This window comes from Panthera leo, chromosome B2, assembly GCF_018350215.1.
Source record: "Panthera leo isolate Ple1 chromosome B2, P.leo_Ple1_pat1.1, whole genome shotgun sequence".
Classification (NCBI taxonomy): domain Eukaryota; kingdom Metazoa; phylum Chordata; class Mammalia; order Carnivora; family Felidae; genus Panthera; species Panthera leo.
Genome location: NC_056683.1, coordinates 9,182,266 through 9,202,683, shown reverse-complemented (window position 1 = coordinate 9,202,683; position 20,418 = coordinate 9,182,266). Strand labels below are relative to the sequence as shown.

Genomic DNA, 20,418 nt, shown 5'->3' with positions numbered 1-20,418 from the left:
TACCATGCTGGGGCCACCTTGGTGGGATGGCTGGGGCTGGTGCCTGGGGCTCACTGAGGTAGTAGGCTGGCTAGGGTGGACCTGAACGCTGCTCCTACCCATGCTATCAGGGTGGAGAAGGAAAGTTAACCAAGGTTAAGCCATGGCTTTTTTTCTGTGCCCAGGGGTATCTGTGGCTGGTATGAACTAGGCACCCAGGGCTCACTGAGGTGGCTGGCCAGTTGTGGTACCCAGAACCTTCCCTCCATCTACACTATCATGGTACATGGTAAACATAAACCATGGTGCTCCCCAGCCCCTCTAACCTGGATAGAGTTCCAGAAGATCTGCTATTTGGAAGAGGTCTAGGGCTGGATCTCTTCCATTCTAGTTGCTCTTTGAAACCACTTTTTTTCTGTGCCCCAGAGCATCTTTGGCTGGTGTGGGCTAGGGTCCCAAGGCTTTGAGTCGGCGGGCCAGCTATGGTACCAGAACCCTGTTGTCATCTTCACTGTCAAGAAGGAAGGAAAACAGTAGTGCTGGGTGGCTCTCTCAGTTAAGCATCTGACTCTCGATTTTGGCTCAGGTCCTGATCTCACGGTTCATGAGTTTGAGCCCCGCGTCGGGCCCCTCATTGGCAGTGCAGAGCTTGTTTGGGATTCTCTCTCTCTGCCTCTCTCTTGCTCATGCTTGTTTGCTCACTTGCTCTCAAAAATAAACAAACTTATTAAAAAAACTTTAAAAAAAGAAAAAAAGGAAGGTGAACATAAACCATGGTACTCGTCAGCCCCTGCAACCCAGAGAAAGTTCCAGAAATTCACCAGCCATTTGCAGGGTTCTAGAGCAGTTCCTTTATATTCTTATTCTAGTTGCCCTTGTAAACCATGGCTTTTTTTTCTGTGCCCCACATCACATCAGATGAATCTGCTCACGATCCCTCAATACTATTCCTCCCCACTGCCGTCTGCAGCATTGGGGATGGGGGGTTCCCTTCATTGCCATGTCTCCCATCTCTCTTGCTGTTCTCTACATGGCTTATCTTTACCTGTGCAAAACCTGCTTAGCCCCCAGTTCTTCTTCAGGAGGAACTACTCTGTAAATAGGTGTAGATTTGCTGTATCCATGGAGGAGGGGAGAAAGGGGGTCTTCCTAGGTCACCATCTTGGACGAGAACCCCAGAAAGTTTTCAGTTTACTTTGCCTGGATCCTTCAGAAGAATCATTATCTATAGCAGCTATACCTTAGGAGATGTATTAATAAGACGTAAAAATCAAAATTACCCTTTAATCCATGGGCTACAGAGTGGATATTGCATCAGCAGGCATGAAAACACCATTCATCTCTGTCCATCTCTATCAGAACTCTTGGGTGACCAGGGACACTATCAATGAGCAGTAATATATTTAAAGGGATCGTTTTTTTCCCCAAGCACTAGGTCTCAACTGTGGGCCTAAAAGATTCAGGAAACCATGTTGTAATTCAGACTCTGTCATTCAGACTCTGTTCTTCCATTTATAGAGGGCAGGCAGAGTAGATCTAGCGTCAGTCTTAAGGGACCTAGCATTGGCTTCAGCTTGAAGTCACCCACTGCATTAGCCCCTAACAAGAGCCAGCCGTGCTTTGAAGCCATGCATTGACTTCTCTCCAGCTCTGAAAGCCTTACATGGCATCTGTCATTCAGACTCTGTTCTGTGCTGTCATTCAGACTCTGTTCTTCCATTTATAGAGGGCAGGCAGAGTAGACCTAGCGTCATTCTTAAGGGACCTAGCATTGGCTTCAGCTTGAAGTCACCCACTGCATTAGCCCCTAACAAGAGCCAGACGTGCTTTGAAGCCATGCATTGACTTCTCTCCAGCTCTGAAAGCCTTACATGGCATCTTCTTCCAGTAAAAGACTGTTTAGCATAGCCACCTTCATTAACTACCTCAGCTAGAACTTCTGGAGAACTTGCCGAAGCTTCTACATCAGCACCTGCTGCTTCACTGTGAACTTTGATGTCATGGAGACGGTTTCTTCCCTTAAACCTCACGAACCAACCTCTCCTAGCTTCAAACTTTCCTTCTGTAGCTCCTCACCTCTTTCAGCCTTCATAGAACTGAAGAGAGTTAGGGCCTTGCTCTGGATGCAGCTTTGACGTAAGGGATGCTGTGGCTGGTTTGGTTTATCCAGACCACTAAAACTGTCTCCAAACTGGCAACCGGGCTCTTTTGCTTTCTTATCATTCCTGTTTCACTGGAGTAACGCTTTGAATTTCCTGCAAGAACTTTTTTCTTTGAAACACAGCTTGGCTGTTTGACGCAAGGGGCCTAGCTTTTAGCCTGTTTTCAACATGCCTTTCTCACCATGTCTAATCGTTTCTAGTTTTTGATTTAAAGTGATAGATGTGTGATTACTGCTCCCACTTGAACACTCAGAGGCCATTGTGGGGTGATTAATGGGCCTAGTTTCAATATTGTGTCTCAGGAATAGGGAGGCTGAGGAGAGGGGGAGTTGGGGGAACAACTGGTTGGTGGAGAGGTCCGAACACACACAGTTCTCAATTAAGTTTGTTATCTTCTATGGGTGTGCTTCATGGCACCCTAAAACAGTCACAATAGTAACATCAAAGATCACCATAAGAAATATAAAATAACAAAGATGTTTGGAATATTGTGAGAATCACCAAGCTGAGACAGACACGAAGTAAGCAAATGGTGTTGGAGAAATGTTGCCAACAGACTTGCTCAACACAGAGTTGCCATTAATCTTCAAATCGTAAAAACAACAACAAAAAACGCAGTATCTGCAAAGCACAATAAAGTGCCTGCACTGAATAAAGTCCCACAATAAGAAAAATGTGCCTAAGAGCCCAGCGCTGTCTGACATAAGGCCTCTATGAGCCCAGATTCCAAAGGCCTGACTTTGACTCCATTCTGTAATACTTGATTCTCGGCAAACACGGGAGGGACCAAATGGTCCAAGTTTCCCCACGACTGAGGGGTCAGTAAAGTCACTGGTACAACAGGATGGTCACCCTGGTGATCACCCCTCCTCTTGTTACCAAAATTTTTCTCTCAGAAATGAAGTTATTTAGATACAGTGAAGCCTGAATATAAATCATATTGCCAAGTTCAAAGACTTTACTGTAATATGGATTACTCCAAAGACTTTGGGCCCACGGTGATCTATATCATTTTTACTGGTGTGCATTTTTCTTGGTCTTGCACCTCTACGTGTTCCTGTTGGAAAAAGCCCCTGATAGATGGTAAGTACCCATATCCCCTCTCCCCTAACATTCCTCGTGGACCAGCAAGGTGGTATTGCCCCAAGGTTACCTGGTTAAATTGGGGTGAGCCTCAAACACCGGCCAAAATGTGCTATTTCTTAACTTCCATTATCTTACATATAAGGCCTAGAGTTTAGGTTCTAGTATTCTCCATGAACACCATACAAACTCTTCAAGGGACAAGCACATCACTTCATATTTCATCGCCCTAAGCAGCAACAGGGTACCTCCTGGAAATTACAAACTGTCCATAGCTTTGGAATTTGGATTTAAATCTCTGCTCCTTCACTAACTCTGTGACTGTAGGGGCACAGTCTCTGTGACTGTGGGGGCACTGAGGGGTTAATCCTACCTGCAAAGTTGGGAATGAAGATAGGAAATTAAACCAAAAAAACCAAAACCTTCCAAGTACCTGACATAGAGGACAAATTGAACAGGTCATAAAAGGTCAAATTTTAAACAAGTAAAAACTGGAACTTTGTGCATTTGTTAAAACTTAAGAGAAAAACCTGAACTATGTGCATTTGTTAAAACTTGGAGAAACACACAAATATAAGGCACGTGCTTCAGAATGCTGAGTCACCCCTCACAGAAACAAAAAGCAATCATTCCATTCAGGAATGCTTCCTTTATATAGAAACACAGCATTCATTTGGTAAAAAACCAATCGGGAGCCATCTGATTGGAACAAATTCTCTCACCATTACTTTAGGGTACACTGTTGTAACATATAATTTATTATTATCAGTTTCATCATTTTGCACATTTAATACCATGTTTCTTTCTCCCACATAGAATATTATCCAATAGAAGTCCCCGAAAGGAACCACAGCACATTCATAACAAGGATAGAAAACGGTCCTCCATTTCTGCTCTCCGATACAATGATTCAACTAAAATAGTCAAATTTAATCAACTGCAAAACCAGAAAAGTGAAAATCAGCTGGTGTGTGTATCATAACCAAGATCATGAACACCTCCACGAAATGAGGTGAGCAAAGAGAAAAATGCTGCTTCTTAACAAGCTTCTATGGAACTTTACTTTTTTAAAACAAATTACTTATTTAGAAGGCTTATTTATTCTGCCTTTGATGGTACAAACATTTGGGTGTTTTCTCAGGGCCATCCCTGGGCAAAGAGATGGCGTGTGTGAAATGGAAAACAGTAGCCCTTCCTAGACTCCTGGAGTACAGGAGACTGATTTCCAATCTTGGCTCAGTTCAGAAGGAAAAAAGGGAAGAGTTCTATCTCTTGGGGAAAAAAATGCAGTCTACTTTCGGGCATGCCTGATTTTCCATCCACGCAAGTGTTCACGGCAAGTCCTCCTGGTTCTTTCGTGCCGGCTCCTTCTCCTCCGTGGTCTTCTGAGTGTCGTCACTGTGGTCAAAGGGTCTGGGGCTTCCCAAGGAACAACCATATCTGGGTATATTCTGGAAGATCAGCTCTGTCAGCGACCACACCTTCTGCCTTCCGGAGCAGATGTATGGGCTCCCGTGGCTGGAAATGGTGCCAGAGAAGCAAAGACCCAGCAGCCCAGACTGCACGGTCTCTGGCACATTCTGCACATACCTCCACACCACTCAAGTGTCCTAGGAAATATTAAGCCAACCGGACATGGCTGACTTAAAAAGGCTTGATAAAAATTCTCCCTGCACTTAAAAAAAAATGCACGTAAACATTGCTTCTAAGTCACTGGAGAACCCTTGAGCCTTTTGGTCTCAACTTTCCGATGTTTTGCAGTTTTACACGCTCAGCTTTTTCTTGGAGGTATCAATCTTTTTTCTTCTTATTAATGGAGTTCAGAGTCTGAGGCTGCCTCTGAATATGAGCATGGGGTTTGACCGGCAGAAATAGTATTATCAGAAGACTTATGATGTGTAAATAAAAGTACATGGACCTAAAATAAAACACAAAAATTGTATTTCGCACAAGGATGCAAATGGGAAAAGTCACATGGGTGTGATTACATCATCAGCAGGCCAGCAAGTGAAGGCACAATTTTGGGCAGTAGCCAACCCGTCTGTATTCCAGTTTGCCTTGATCCACCCCAAGGCGGGGGGCTCCTTCGGTAGGTGAGCAGGCCAGGGATGGACCAAAAGCATAGAACTGAACACAGCAAACCCATCAGCCCATCTACAGATAGATACACAGTACTGTCCCCCTGCCCTGATCAGACCAAGAGCATGAATCCCATAACAGCCAGAAACCCCTAATGATTTGAAATCTAAGAACACACAGGACCCAATTCAAACCCTATACTCTGTTCCCTAGACACAAACGCACCTTACACTTTAACTGATATGCTCAAGTGTGAAGAGTTGTTCTTGTGTGTGTGAGGAGCCAGAAGAATCCAGATTTTCAAAACCTGCTCTATGACTCTGAATATCGCTTTCACCCAAACTAATAAGAAACAAGTGCTGCTTTTTCAGTCTGTGCATTTCTATTGTGTAAACGTGGCATTCAGCACACTGAGCACAATGTAGACAATAAATATCTGTAAATGCAAGTAATTAGAAACAGCTCACATTTGTACAACTGTTCTATAGCCTTTTGGAAAGGCTGAACTTAAACGTTCTCCAATGCTTCTGGAAGATCAAAGGAAAATAATGTCAAGAAACCCAGAACAGATTCATGTGTCCTTCTCAGACACATTGGAATCAGGTTAATTCACATATCCCCTAAATAAATTTCCCTGAAAGCATCTACAGAATAGTGAAGAGTTCTAACAGAAGCAAATACATCTTCACTTATTCTTTCAATAAGCATTTACTGCTTAGGATGTACAAAGCATTAAACCAGGACCTAAAAAAAAGGCAAAGCCCTTCCTTCCTTCAGGGGAATGGGGAACAACAGGAATATAGGAGTGAGGGTACCACAGATACCTCCCTCCCACCTTAGCTGGAGGACACGGTCCAAGAGCCCCAAGTAGAGGTCTGAAACTGTGGACAGTACTGAAACCTATATATACTGTTTCTCCCTCTACAGACCTATGATACAGTTTAATTCATAAATTAGGCAAAGTAAGAAATTAATAGAACTACAACCATGTACTTTAATAAAAGTTATAAGAATATGGTCTCTCCTCTCTCAAAATACAGTACAATAGTACTGTACTCACCCTTGTGATGATGGGAGGTGATAAAATTAGTAACATTAGGCTACTACTGACCTTTTGATCACACATCAGGAGGCGGATCATTTGCTCCCAGAGAGTAATTGCGGGTAACTGAAACCATGTAAAGCAAAACCGGGGATAAGGAGGCTCCTATAATTTAACCAGCCCCAGGCAAGTAAACAATTAATTTATTGTCTAAACCAGGACACTGAGAGTGAAAAAGAGTTCTATAGATAGACACACTGGCTCAACAGGCACTCCAGCCACGCTTTGTTCTTGCATTTTCCTTAATCTTTCATCTACACTGGAACAGTTATGTTAGATTAAAGCCAATTATTTTGGAAGTCAGAAGGAAAATATTTCAATCCCCTCCCAAAGTTTAGTAACCTATTCTGCCATTCCATATTTTTCTAAAATTTTAAGAAACACTTCATCTCTTTATTATGGAAAAACTCAACATTTGTTGAGCACCCTAGTTCTGAACCAGGTACCCCAGATACACCGATGAATGAGGCATAGTCCTCACTCTCAAGGAGATGCTATCTGCAAAAGATGTCTCTACCTGGCATCCTTACACACTGAATTTAAGAAAGTGTCACTACTAGGGCACCGGGGCAGCTCAGTCAGTCAAGCGTCAGACTTCGGCTCAGGTCATGATCTTGCAGTTCATGGGTTCGAGCCCCTGTGCTGACAGCTTGGAGCCTGCTTCAGATTCTGTGTCTCCTTCTCTGCCCCTCCACTGCTTGCTCTGTGTCTCTCTCTCAATAAGTAAATGTTAAAAAATATTTTTTAAGGGTCTTCTACTTAAAGACAAGTTCGTGGATAAGGATTTGCCTTTCAAAATGAGTTCCCAAAAAGGTCCAGCCATGGACCCCAAAGGTGCCCCAACCTTCCAATTCATGTATTGAAGCCCTAACTTCCCAAGGGATGGTATTGGAGAAGCGGAACTTTGGGAGGTAATCTGGTTGGGGGTGGGCCCCGTGATGGGATTAGTACCTTTATAGGAAGATAAAGTGAAACCAGAGTGTGAGCTGCCTCTCCCTGTGTGGCTCTGCCACCCTGTGAGGACACGGAGAGAAGGCAGCTTCCGTAAACTAGGAAGACAGCACTCCCCAGAAACCCAATCTGCCAGCACCTTGATCTTGGGACTTCCCGGCCTCCGCAACGAGGGAAATGTTTGTGGCAGAACTCACTCGGGCTATATTTAGTCATAGTATCCTGAGCTCAGACAGGTTCTTTCATAATACATTTAAGTGTTTACTTGGGATTCACAACTTAAAGATTAGACAGGAATTTAAAGCTGAGATGGGAAGTCACCATAGATTGAAAACCGACTAGACCTAAAAATAAAGCACATCTGAAATTTAAATGTTAAGCAGTGATGGATGTGCGGAGAAGTGATTTGCATACAACTGCCATTCATTGCCAGTCACCGAAATTAGCCCCAAGTGAGGAACAGATCTGGAATGCAACCAGACCCACCTCCGCTAAAAAAAAAAAAAAAACGCACATTCAATTTTCATTTCTTTCATCAGATTCAGTGATTCTCTTAAGAGATGCTGAAAACACTTTGTGAGATGCAATCTATGATAGCCGTTGGCAACACGTGGCTGTTACAATTCAAATTAATTAAAATTAGATAAAATTGACCATTCAGTTCCTCAGTCGCCGCAGCCACATTGCAGACGCTCAACGGCCACACGTGCCGATGACTAACACACCGGATAGCATTTCTAGACTGTAGAAACTTCTGGACAGAGCTGATCTGGGCAGGGAATTATTGTTTTTGTAAATACATGGAAATCTACTTGGGTGATCTGGCTTGGTAGCTATTTGCTTCTCTTCCTCTAGAGCCCCTGAGTGTAGGAATCCGCATACTTCAGTCGGTTAAACGCACGTTATCTCCAACAAATCGCTATTTAGCATGATCTCCAACCAGTAACATTCTGCCCAAATAGCTTGTAAAGACATTTTTCGTGACTGCATTACTGTTCTTGCTATAAAGGAACTCCAGGTCTGAAACTCAGGTCGAGGTGTGTGAGTTTTGTTCAATCACCCTCTCTGAGCTTCCACTTCCTCTTACGACAAACAGGGATACTGAGAGCTACTCTCTCCCCTCAGCTCACCGCTATCTACCATGGATTCTCGGTTCTGCCAACACTCAGGTCACTTGGGGCTTCAGTGCCCAGAACCTCCTCCTAGCACAGGGGGCCTTTTCAGTGCTGTTCCCTGTGTCTGGAGCACAGTCCCTAGGGTGCTCCACCTGGACCATCACCCTCACATCCCCACACACACTATGTTTCGCTCCCCCCCCCCCCCCCCCCCCATGCAGCCTCCAGGTCTTAGCTCGAATGCCGTTGTCACCCAAAAGCTACCCTTGATGTCCGGTCTGAGTCCGATTCCTGTTACGTGCCCTCCTAAGTCTCAATACCGATGAGGGAGCATTAAGGCAAGCTGAGGGCAAAGTGCAAGCCAGCACCCCCGCCCCCGCCCCGCCCCCAGGTGGGATATGTGCCATATTCCTCAGACACTCCTGGCCGCCCAAGGACCAAGGAAAGGAAACAAGCAGTTAATAGAGATCAAAGTCATGCGGGACGGGAGTCTCCCTCAGTTCACAAATATCTTATGATGGCCTTTTTTTGGTAATTTATTATCAACAGACTCCTCTCCAGTTATCTCTAGACTCCGTTTCCTGGAGCCCCTGGTATCACCTTCCTCTCCATAGGGATATGGGGAACAAAGGCAAGAAAGAAAGAGCAGGTAAAATTAAATTTCTTTACAACCTGCAGCCCATTGATAAGTACTTCAGGCAAATTCGGAGTAGAACATTTCCTCCAGGAACCCCCCCACCATCCTAGCGTAAATGCCTTACTAGAGGAAAAACAACCTTAGCTTCACAATAGCAAGGCCTCAGGTATCCTAGGAGTCCTCTTTAGCAGACCAAAGGCCTTCTGGAGGCCTCCTTTTGACTCTACCTCCCCCAACTCCGGGGTATATAACTAGTCACTCTTCACAACCCCAGTAGAGCTGTTCCTGCCCACCGGTCCTGTCCATGTGCTTTGATAAAATCACATCTTGCAGCAAAGACATCTTCAACAATTCTTTCTTGGCCATCAGATACCAACCCCCACCACTCCAAAACCTCATCAGCATCATTCACTCTGAGTACAATCTTAATGTACTCTTAATGTACTTAATGCCTCTATCAAGCTATCCCCTCCATGGGACCAGGAAGGATTTCTTTTATTTTTCTCACCATTTTATCCCTAACTTCTAGGACAGTGCCCAGCAACCAGAAGGTATTAAATGGTTTTGAGCTGAACGCAAACATTCCTGCTGTAAGTTGACACATATTTCACATTTTGGCAGTTTCCTCCACTTAAGATACGTGGAAGCCATATTTAGAAATTCTTAATACTGATGGATTCAATTTGCCAACTTCCAAGCCAAACGCAGAGAAGACAAGTTTATGAAACAGCAATGGAGAACGACGGAAACTTACTTGTATAAGCTGATGGTTGGTTCAACTGCTAACATAACGAAGGGAGCAACGGTGTAGGACACGGCCAGCTGAGTGACCGCCCAGGTGACCACGTCATACGCAACCTTGAGGGCTTTTGAGGAAAGGAAGTAATGTCTGTAGTTGTTCCTCATCTGCAAGCCAAGGAAGGCAGAGCCAGGGATAAAAAAATAAAAACAGTTTTTATTCCATGCATGGGGGCAGTATACCTTGGGAACACAGGTGATCAAAAATGCCATTATGATTTTTATTATCGTAAAAACATATATTTATGTCCACTGTTGACAAGTGTTCAAAGAACTAAGCAAAAAAGAATTTTATCTTTTGATATCTGCCAGCGAAAAGCACTGTTTATAACCTTGGCACATATCCTCCCAAGCCTCTCGCTATGCATACACATCCACATTTATATTTTCACTGATGGCACAGATTTATTTTCTAGGCTTTTTTTTTTTAGTATTCTATCGGAAACCATATTTCATGCCGAAAATATTAATCTGTGATATAATATGGAAAAGCTAACTTTTCCATAATTATTTGTAGGTCTTTTAATAAATGGGACTAGATTTGCCTCCAGAAAGACATGTAATTCCCAGATCCAAGAACCAAAGGCGCAGCTGGGACAGTGACTGGCTTACAGGTAGCTTAGCCCCAACGCAGGAGAGGCTTCCTGGGGGCCTCTGGGTAAGCTAAAGACTCCTTCTTGGCGAGTTCAAGACAGTCAGAGCTCCACCCCCTGGGGAGCGTAAGCAGTATCAGCAAACTCCTGAGTTCATTCTCCTGGGAATACTGTTCTACCAACCCTCTCTACCCCCTATCTAACTCATTTGTGAAAAATATGTCCGGGCCACCCAAAAGAAAGGCTTTCCATAAATCAATGCTTTGATACCAGTTGAAATCACAGAGCTAAAGGCATTTTCAGGAATAATACTTCGGATATATAAACGAGCACAATTCCGGTCTTTGTTTTAGCTTGTCCTGGCCATCTGTTCTGTGCTTTTATAATGTAAGGGGTATGTGAATGGGAGAAAAGACACGGCGTTCCTTGTTTTCCACTTACAGATATGTGGAATATAGACGTTACTACTCATGCTGATTAGTGCACTTTTAAAATAATCAATTATTCTTGTTCACACGTATATTCCAACCCACATTCATCGAACTAAAACAGGTATTCTGCAGGGAAGGGACTCTTGCTGTGGGATTCCAGTGCCTGAAACACTCACAGGATACATGAATTAAAGCGTGAATAGCTCTGCTGGGGCTCCTGAATTCACATCCAAAATACAGTTTAACATGGCAAATCCATGGCACCAGGGGCACCTGGGTGGCTCAGTCGGTTGAGCATCTGACTTCAGCTCAGGTCACGATCTCACGGTTCATGGGTTCGAGCCCCACGTCAGGCTCTGTGCCAACAGCTCGGTGCCTGGAGCCTGCTTCGGATTCTGTGTCTCCCTCTCTCTCTGCCCCTCCCCTGTTCATGCTCTGTCTCCGTCTCAAGAATAAATAAACATTAAAAAAATTTTCTTTTTAATCCCTGGCACCTAAATATGGAAGGCCACAATCATTATCAAAGGTTGTGATTAAATCAAATACAAAACTCTACTGCACAATCAGCATACCCTGATTTACAATTACTCACATACATGTTCATTTCGTTCTTTAAGGGCAGGCAGGGTTTGTGTTTCTTTAGCATCCTACTCTACAACCAGCACAGAGTAGGAACAGTCCAGGACGAACTGGAGGCTACCCAAACAAATTCACAAAGAATTTCACACAAACTAACTTAATCGGATCAGGCATGAGCATGTGACAAGTTAGAGTGATCTCTAACAACACAATTTTACTGGCTGCACAGACGTGGTGGATTGTTTCTCAGCTTATGATAATGAAATGAGAAAATGAGTTGGGTACAAGCAGAATGAAGCCTGTGGAGCCTCAATTACAAAGGCATCGTAATTGGTAGACCGCTTAATGATTAAAAATGGTTTCATCTCTTAAGGTACGAAACATTCGTTACTCCTAAAATTCCTTGTTTTGCAAATACCATCTGTAAATAACAGAAAAGCAGTTAATCACTTGGTGGCCAAAAATTCCTATATATTGAAGTATTTCTCTAAGAGGAAGACTTCTGTTGTGTGGTGATTTTTCAAAGTATCACTCCCATCTCCACCACCTACTTCTGAGACCAGAAGGTAACACACATACAGGCATCAGATTATTAGGGAAAAGATCTTACAACCAAAGGAAGCTTACCGTTCTGGCTGCTACTGTGACAAGGGTTCCAGTTAAGAAGGTAAAATAGTATCCAGGGTAGACACCATGCCACAAGGCAGACAGGACAAAGGTTAGCACCGTGGGGTACCAGGGAACCCGCTCATAGCACACTCTATGAAGAGAGGAAGGTACAACAAGCCATCAGTCCGAGGAGCAGAAACGTCTTAACTACACTTGTGCCTTCAGACCACACAGAAATCATCTGACCCATTATGGATGGCGAACAAGCCTACCCCTACCAGGGCTTTTCAATGCAATGCCAGCTGCCTGAGCTCCGTTTCCTGAATGCTACCAGACAGGGAATTCGTAGTCCAATCGTCTGGGGAGTAGAATAGGAAGTTTTAAACTGCATGGAACTAAATGATCTGGGCCCCGTCATACGAGATCTAATAAAAGTCCAAGCGGTCACTCCACCCAGCAAGAGCTCCTGCCTCATAGAAGCGCACTCCTCCAGTGCCCTGATCTACCGGGAACACTTATGGATCAGGGCCACTGGCACTAGAACTTTTCAGATCAGGATAGCGTCTTTCGAAGTGGGTATCTTCCTTCGGTCAAAATGAATCCCAACCTGGCCTCCGTGCCATCTACCCAGCCAACGCTGCAAACCGTTTCATCTCTCTTGGCAAGGACTCCAGCACAAAATCACGGTGTCGGTTACATGACTTTTCAGCGCTTCCGGTGTCCCTTTGGATTTCAATCCACGAATTCGCTTTAAAGAGTGACACTGTGAGGACCTAGAAACTGTCAGCAAATACCCTGGAGATCTCTGACTTCTTGGTTGATTAAAACGAAGTGATGGGGACTTTCTCCCAAATCCGATCTATAAATCGCCAGTGGCAGCATAAGGAAACCACGACGTGCTTTACTAAACAATCGAACCCCCAAAAATAAAATAAAATAGAAATTCAAACAGTTAACACCAATCCAGCTCTGTATGGATTGTCAAACGCAATGGAAGTGAACCCAAACTAAGGACTATGGCTTCCTTGTCACACAAAGAAAGAGAATGCATTTGGGGAAAGAGACACAGAACCTGGATGCCACTTGGAATGTTTCTTTGAAATGGGCTAGTCTTCACAGGTATTTGTTTCTTACCCTCTGTATCTTTTTGTATGAATAAGATGCTTTGTTTTCCAAAATGATTTTTTAATATTTGTTACATTTTTTATGTTCAGTCATCTTAGAACATAAATTCCCAATGGAGATATTGGGATTACCTGACATACAGAAATAGAGGTTTAGGGGCACCTGGGTGGCTCAGTTGGTTGAGCATCCGACTCTTGATTTCGGCTCAGGTCATGATCTCACGGTTCATGGGATCAAGCCCTGTGTCACGTTCTGTGCTGACAGTGTGGAGCCTGCTTGGGACTCTCTTTCCCTCTCTCTCTGTCCCTCCCCAACTCGTACTCTCCCCCTCCCCAACTCGTACTCTCCCCCTCCCCAACTCGTACTCTCTCTCTCAAAATAAATAAACATTAAAACAAACAAACAAAAAAAGAAATAGAGGTTTATGCTAAATTTTCTGGTAAAATTAATAGCACCAGTAACTACAACTTCCCAAAATTTGCATGTTCAGGTCAATTCTCAGATGGCGCTGCTTGAGTTTACTTTGGAGTGTTACCGTATATTGTCTCTTACCCCGATGTTGGGACCTATGAAAAATGCTACGTATCAGAAACAGAATCTACAGCTTGATAGTTTCACACTCTTCTTGCACTCATATGATCGGAGTATTCGCTAGCTAGAGTTTTTTGCTTCAAGGATAGCACATTATTAATTCCATATTAAGTAACGTTTCCAGTCTTGGAACGTGTAGGGAAATAAACGACAGAGAAATACGAACAAAAATGTGAGGTTAAAAAAAACCTAAATCTTCAAGGTGCCATCAAGCTGTTAATGCTAGGGATAAATGGAGATCTTCAGTGATTTGATGCTGACAATGACCTTCCTTGACCTAATCTCCTATAGGTAAGAGGCAGCAAAACACAGAGTAAACTAAGAGCCTGGCTCTGGAGAGAGTCTCTTTGGGCTCTTATCAAGTACTCATTAGCTGTGTGACTTTAAGCAAGTGTCATAACCTCTCTGTCTCACTTTCCACATCTGTAAAATGGGGATAACCACCATCTCCTATGGAACTGACCTGAGAACTGCACGAGTGGCTGCTAGACAAGAAGGGCACTATTAGGTGTTTGATACACTAAAATAACTATGCTATGCTGCGACCCTCTCACATTATTTCTACTTTTCCATTATAGGGCAGAGATGTTAATACAAAACAAAAGTGTCAGATGACACGTTACTCCTGGCAGACTACTGCTCATCTAGCGACGCCCATCTAAACATATCCCAGTGCCACGAGCAATGAGGTCATTTTTTTTATTTTTCTTACCGCTTTAGCCAAGTAGCTGTCTGAATATTCCAGTTTTCTAAGTACATTTTGAAACTTGTGGCAGTCTAGAAAGAAGAAAATAACACCTATCATTAGCTTCAAAAATTCCCCAAGTAATGGAAAGTCCTCCCCAGAATTTCCCTGGCGGCAGATTAGATGTGCATAGAGACGACTCCATCCAGAGAAGATCAGTGGTTCCATCCTACACAGTACAATTTCCCGGTGTTTAGACAGTTCGCTTTGCACTAAAACTTGGCTTGCAAAGTCTTCATTTCCCTCAAAACTTATTTTCAAATTATAGGAAAATTGAAGGAATGTCTTACAGGTTTTTCTCCCACTCTGGTTAAAAAAAATTTTTTTTAAGTCGTCTGAGTTTAAAAACTAAACACTCTAAAGGGGGATTTGCCATAGGAAAAGTTTCATCATGTCGATTTAGGCTTTTCTGGAGACAACCTAAATTTAACTGTCATCTTTCCCTATGTGGCCATCTATACACTAGGTCAGTCTTGTGAAGTGATTCGGCCAAGAGCTGCACAGGTTCAAGGGCTTCCAGTTGGATTTAGAATAGGGAGAGATTTCACGCATGAAGGAGTCTCCATACAAAAAAAGAAAACAAACATCACCCAACTGGCAATGACACAGGTGCCAAGGAGAGAGATTCCAAAATAATCCATCAATTGGGTTTTCTCATTAAAAAAAAAAAGAAAGAAAGACAAAAGTCATATCAAAGGCTGGCAGTAGAAAGCATGAAGCAAACTTTCAAGAACCAGAACTCTTGGGGTGCCTGGGTAGCTCAGTTGGGTAAGTGTCTCTTGATCTCAGTTTAGGTCTTGATCTCAGAGTTGTGAGTTCAAGCCCCACATCATGATGCCTACTTTAAAACAAAACAAAAAACCAGAATTCCTAACAAAGGCAGAGTATAAGTGGCACTTTTTTCTATGCCAGCCCTAAGGACATCTTGGGCCATACATTGGCCTAATGTAGTATGTTTGGAGGGAAGGTGAGAGATGGTAGGTAGGTAGATAGATCAGACAGAAAATTAAATACATAAGTAGATATTATAACTTTTTAATTCAAAGCCCTAAGGGGTTTTATTTATGTTGTCTTTGGCTAATACAACGCTATATGTACAGCTTCGAAGTACCTTAACTAAATCAGACTTCCTTGGGTTTCTTCAGCTCTTTGCTCTAGATCAACTCTACTGAGAATGCAAACTTCTGCTTTCTGGTTTTCTCTTCTAATAAAGATGTGACTTAACAGCTTAGCGCTTCACCCTGACCACACACCCACAACAGGAGGGCTGTGTTTTGGGCACACAGCTGAGGAGACTGGTGAGCAGGCCAAAGGGCGATGCTGTAAAGGACGTGTACCCGTAGCACCCCAAGGCAACCAGCAGTGATCCGAGATTTTTGAGGAAGCCAAGAACTTGAGTGGGAAAAGCGAATGAAGTCCCAATGCGACTCTCTCGGACGTCATCTGTATAGAAATGGGAAGCTTGTAAGTGATCTACACTGCTTTTCCAAGCATGACAAAGGTCGTACTGGAGGCTGCTGCTTGTCCATTAAGAAGAAGAGAAGCCTCGGGCATTAAGAAGGTGGAGAACATCGGCCATGTCCCCTTTTGGCCTGGTGTCCACCTAACAGGGAGCAGGCGGTCAGTCTCCACATCCCTGGTTTCTTGCTCTACACGCACATCCTCTTCTGCTCAGACTCTCCCGTGGCACCCTGCCTGCCCTGTGGTGGGTGGGAAACCAGAACCGACAGCAAATATGAGTCACCCGGCTAGAGGACCAACCCTTCTGTAGGTCGAGAACCGAGTCCTTACTCCCACTCAGCAGCCAGAAGGAAAGGCTGCTCTGACCGCTCACACAATGCCAGGAAAACTGGGAATCTCATGGCCCCAACAAGACCACCTCTGAAGATAAGGACATGTCGAGAACCGAACCGTGATCCAAGAACAGAGCCAGGGAAAGACCAAAAACAAACAAACAAACAACAACAAAAAACCCACGCTGATTCGAGTGGCCTAAAAGCCATGTGCCATGACAACGCTTCTTAAAAGCAAATGGATTAGAAATGTTTCAGAAGGAACCACAGAGAATGCCTGCCATACAACAACCTAAACGCAGGAACTTCCAGTCTGTATTCTTGACTGAAGAAAGCAGAATGTGAAATGAGAGAAGATGACATCTGTACTTTCTGGTAGAAAGAACAGGACTGTAAACAACAAAACGATTTTCCTGGTTCCTTTTCAGATTTCTACACGTCATTCCTTGAGCCATGCAAACTGTCAAGAAAGTAGGTTATCTTAAAAAAAAAAAAGTCCAAGGGGCTGCTCGACTTAGAATTCCCTGATCCCTCGGACACTCTGAGGAAGAACTTCCAGGGACACCACACTCAAAGCAAATCATTTGCTCTATTTGCGACGGAAGCTTGATGCAAAAGCATAATAGACTCACCTCAATTTTCCAGATGTTTAGGTTAGAAAGCAGATCCCAACAGAAATTTCCATTCTTATCCACTCCGCTGAACCCAAAGCCCGCTGCATTATTCACTGCATCAGCTATGGTTTTTAAAACAACACATTAGGATATGGAACAAAAGTCACGTTGCTGCTTTATAAGATATTAAATGTCTGTCTAACTTTAAGATTGAGAGAGAGGCAGTGGTCTCTCCTTTGGGAAAGAAACCAACACAATTTTAAGGACCTGGTACCATCATAAATCACAGAAACATCAGTGGTTCTTTGGTGGCCTTAACGTTCACGGACTCATTTTTATTCATTCGCTAGCATTTAGTGAACACCTGCGAATAATAAGGCACTAGACGCTCACAGAACACAAAATGGAAGTAAAAGAGAAATGAATCAGAACAAAGCAGCAAGGATTTAGTGACCAACTTGATAGAAGGGGAGACAGGGAAGAAGGTAAACACACATCTAAGCTCAGAAGCAGAGGCCAGAAGAAACCGAGGACCCAGGGGACTCAGGCCCGAGAGTTGTCATTCAAGATGGCACAACGTGAACTGATAGCGTTAGTTCTGAAAGAGAAACCGGAGCTCATTCTGGACACATTCAGGGTGACATGCCAGTAGGTTTCAGCCAGAGCTGCTGAGATACAGTTAGAAAAGCTCAGAACACAAGACAAAGAGCTGAGACAGAGAGACATGAATCTGGGGCCAGCAGCCACGGAGACCACACGTGGACCCCATTACCAAAGCATCCTACCCACAAAGTCAGTCTGAGAAAACGCCCGTTTCCATCTTTATTTCACTTCACTGAAGTGTAAGAAGATGTCCCCCTGCGGTGAGTGCAACATTTCTGACTCCTTAATTATGCGATTTTGTAATCAGATAGAGACCTGATGAAATCGACGTAGATGCCGACCAAGAGGCTGATTTTCTCTTTTCACTTCAATTCTGTCAGACTATTTTCTTTAAAAAAAGAAACTTCAACACCCCGCCCCCCCAAAATAATAGTCCAGATAAAAAATGGGCAGAAGACACAGACATTTCTCCAAAGACAACATCTAGATGGCCAACAGACACACGGAAAGATGCTCAACATCACTCATCAGGGAAATGCAAATCAACACTATAATGAGATATCTATCACCTTATTACTTGTCAGAGCGGTTAAAAAATACAACAAACACCAAGAGTTGGCAAGGATGTGGAGAAAAAGGAATCCTCATAGACTCCTGGTGGGAATGCAAACTGGTGCAGCCACTGTGGAAAACAGTATGAAGGTTCCTTAAAAAGTTTAAAAAAAGGCCTACCCTATGATCCAGTAATTTCACTACTGAGTATTTACCCAAAAAATACAAGAATACTGCTTCAAAGAGATACAGCATTATTTACCATAGCCAAACTATGGACACAGTCCCAGTATTCATCATTGATGAATGGATAAAGATGTGATATGTGTGTGTATATGTATACACACATACACACAATGGAATATGATTTATCCATAAAAATGAAACCTTGCCATTTGTAACAATATGGATAGAACTAGAGAGTATCGTGCTAAGTGAAATAAGTCAGAGAAAGACAAGTACCATATGACTTCGCTCATATGTGTTTAAAAAACAAAACAAATGAGCAAAGGGGGGAAAAACACAAACCAAGAAACGTACTCTTACTTAACTCTAGAGGACAAACTGATGGTTACCAGAAGGGAGGTGCATAGGGGGATGGGTGAAAAAGGGTCTGGAGATTAAGGAGGGCACTTGCTGATGTATGGAAGTGTGGAATCACTGTATCACACACCTGAAACCAAACACAACGCTGTATGTTTACTGAAGTTAAAATAAAAAATAAATCACAGCGCCGTCTTAAGATCTGGGGAGATCTTAGAAAAATCTTTCTTGTAGCTCTACTCATTCTTTTCTATAGGAGTTCAGGGCCAGCTCCAGAATGACTTCTGAAGGGTTACTCTAAAGAAACACAGCCCGTTCTATGTTCGTCTCCTTTCCTTTTGGCAGGGCTGATGACTGCTTTACCACCTCCAGGTTGGTCCTCTAGCCGGGTGACTGTGTTTGGCTTCACTGGGAAACGATCTGGCTTCTTTTAGAAGGAGGGAAGAGAAGTACTGAGGGCTGATAGGTCATTCTCCCAAGCTGACTGGATGGATACTCAGCGGACAAGGAGAAGAACAACAAAGCAAGGGTGTGCCAGTTAAGAAACGACTGGGTGTGCCAGTTTAAACGTGCGGGAAGACACTGAACAACAAGACAAAGAGAAGAGGGGCAGTTGGGGTCGGTGTTGGAGACTGAAACAAGGGCCGGGACCCGCAAGGCAGCCCCTCACTCAGTTCCTTCCGCCCCCTCCGGCCTCATCTAAAACGCAGATTAACAACTTCTTCTCTTTCTGGTTCTTGCTACCTTTCCAGGATTGTAGAAAGCTCTCTCTCTACAGGTGTTCTCAGTCAGTGTTCCCAGCGGTGCGAAGACAGTGGCAAGGGTGAGCTCCGGAGGCAGAGCCCCTGGCTTCCTGCCCCCCATCGAGCAACACCCTGAGCGTATGGCCTCGGGAGAGTTGTCTGACATCTAGACACCCATTCCCTTGAGAGGAAATTGGACAGAAGAATGGTATCGAATTTAAAGCCATGTGGAAAGACTTAAACGAGATATGAGTGAGCACAAAGCACGGTGCCTTGCCTGTGGGCGCTCAAGAAATGTTAGCTGTTATCACAGTGTCCGTCTTGCCCAGGCTTAGTGATGCTAACATTCTCATCACGCAGGTGGTCAACAATGCCAGACTCCGAATGCTAGAAGGAATTCTGATCCCACAGCCTGAGCGGCTACGAGCCACCCCGCCAAGATAAATGAAGGACCAGAAATAGCGACTCTCGGATGCTACGTCTCTATAGAGGATGGGGGGACCTACCGGGTCCCCCTAGTGCATTCCGCCTCCTCTTAACCGAAGACTTGTTTTTGTCTCCAAGCGGAGGTGGGTGCTACATTCACCAGCCCCAAACTGGCTTTACTTGTATTGCCTACTGTATGATCGCAGATAAGTTGGATACCCATATTTTGGAGGTCGTGTTCCTTGGAACACAGCCTGGGCTGAAGTTGAGTCTCGCTAATTAGTACTAATTAGCAAGGGAAAAACAACCAGGATCGTACATGAAGTCCAAAGAAAACAGCTTTAATTATTTCACTGTAAACAGTAACGAGAAAACGAGGCTAACACGGTGCAGCTCAGCTGAGATCCATCAAGAGGCCAGCTTTAAGGATTAAATTTATAATCACGTATAATTAGTGCATCAATTATATGTAAATGATGTTTTAAGGAGCTGGATAAAACAATTATTTGGTAAAGCAGTTTAAGCATTCCCTGTTACACTCTTCATTGCTTCTTTATTCGTAACA

The 20,418-nt window shown here is 43.8% G+C and overlaps 1 protein-coding gene across 5 annotated transcripts in view; it reads right to left on the bottom strand.

The window, feature by feature from the left end:
* Positions 1-3,959: 3,959 nt before the first annotated feature.
* The window catches only part of MBOAT1 (membrane bound O-acyltransferase domain containing 1), a 106,567-nt gene continuing 90,108 nt past the window's right edge, over positions 3,960-20,418 (bottom strand). For 4 of the 5 annotated variants that reach the window (XM_042937792.1, XM_042937788.1, XM_042937791.1 and 1 more), the window contains 5 exons: positions 17,005-17,108; positions 14,547-14,611; positions 12,137-12,269; positions 9,863-10,014; positions 3,960-5,142 (listed from right to left, as the gene is read on the bottom strand). In XM_042937792.1, coding sequence (XP_042793726.1) covers positions 5,016-5,142; positions 9,863-10,014; positions 12,137-12,269; positions 14,547-14,611; positions 17,005-17,108 — 581 coding nt within the window. In that variant the 3' untranslated portion in view covers positions 3,960-5,015. The remainder of the gene's footprint in view (positions 5,143-9,862; positions 10,015-12,136; positions 12,270-14,546; positions 14,612-17,004; positions 17,109-20,418) is intronic. The other variant, XM_042937793.1, reaches the window with a different exon arrangement.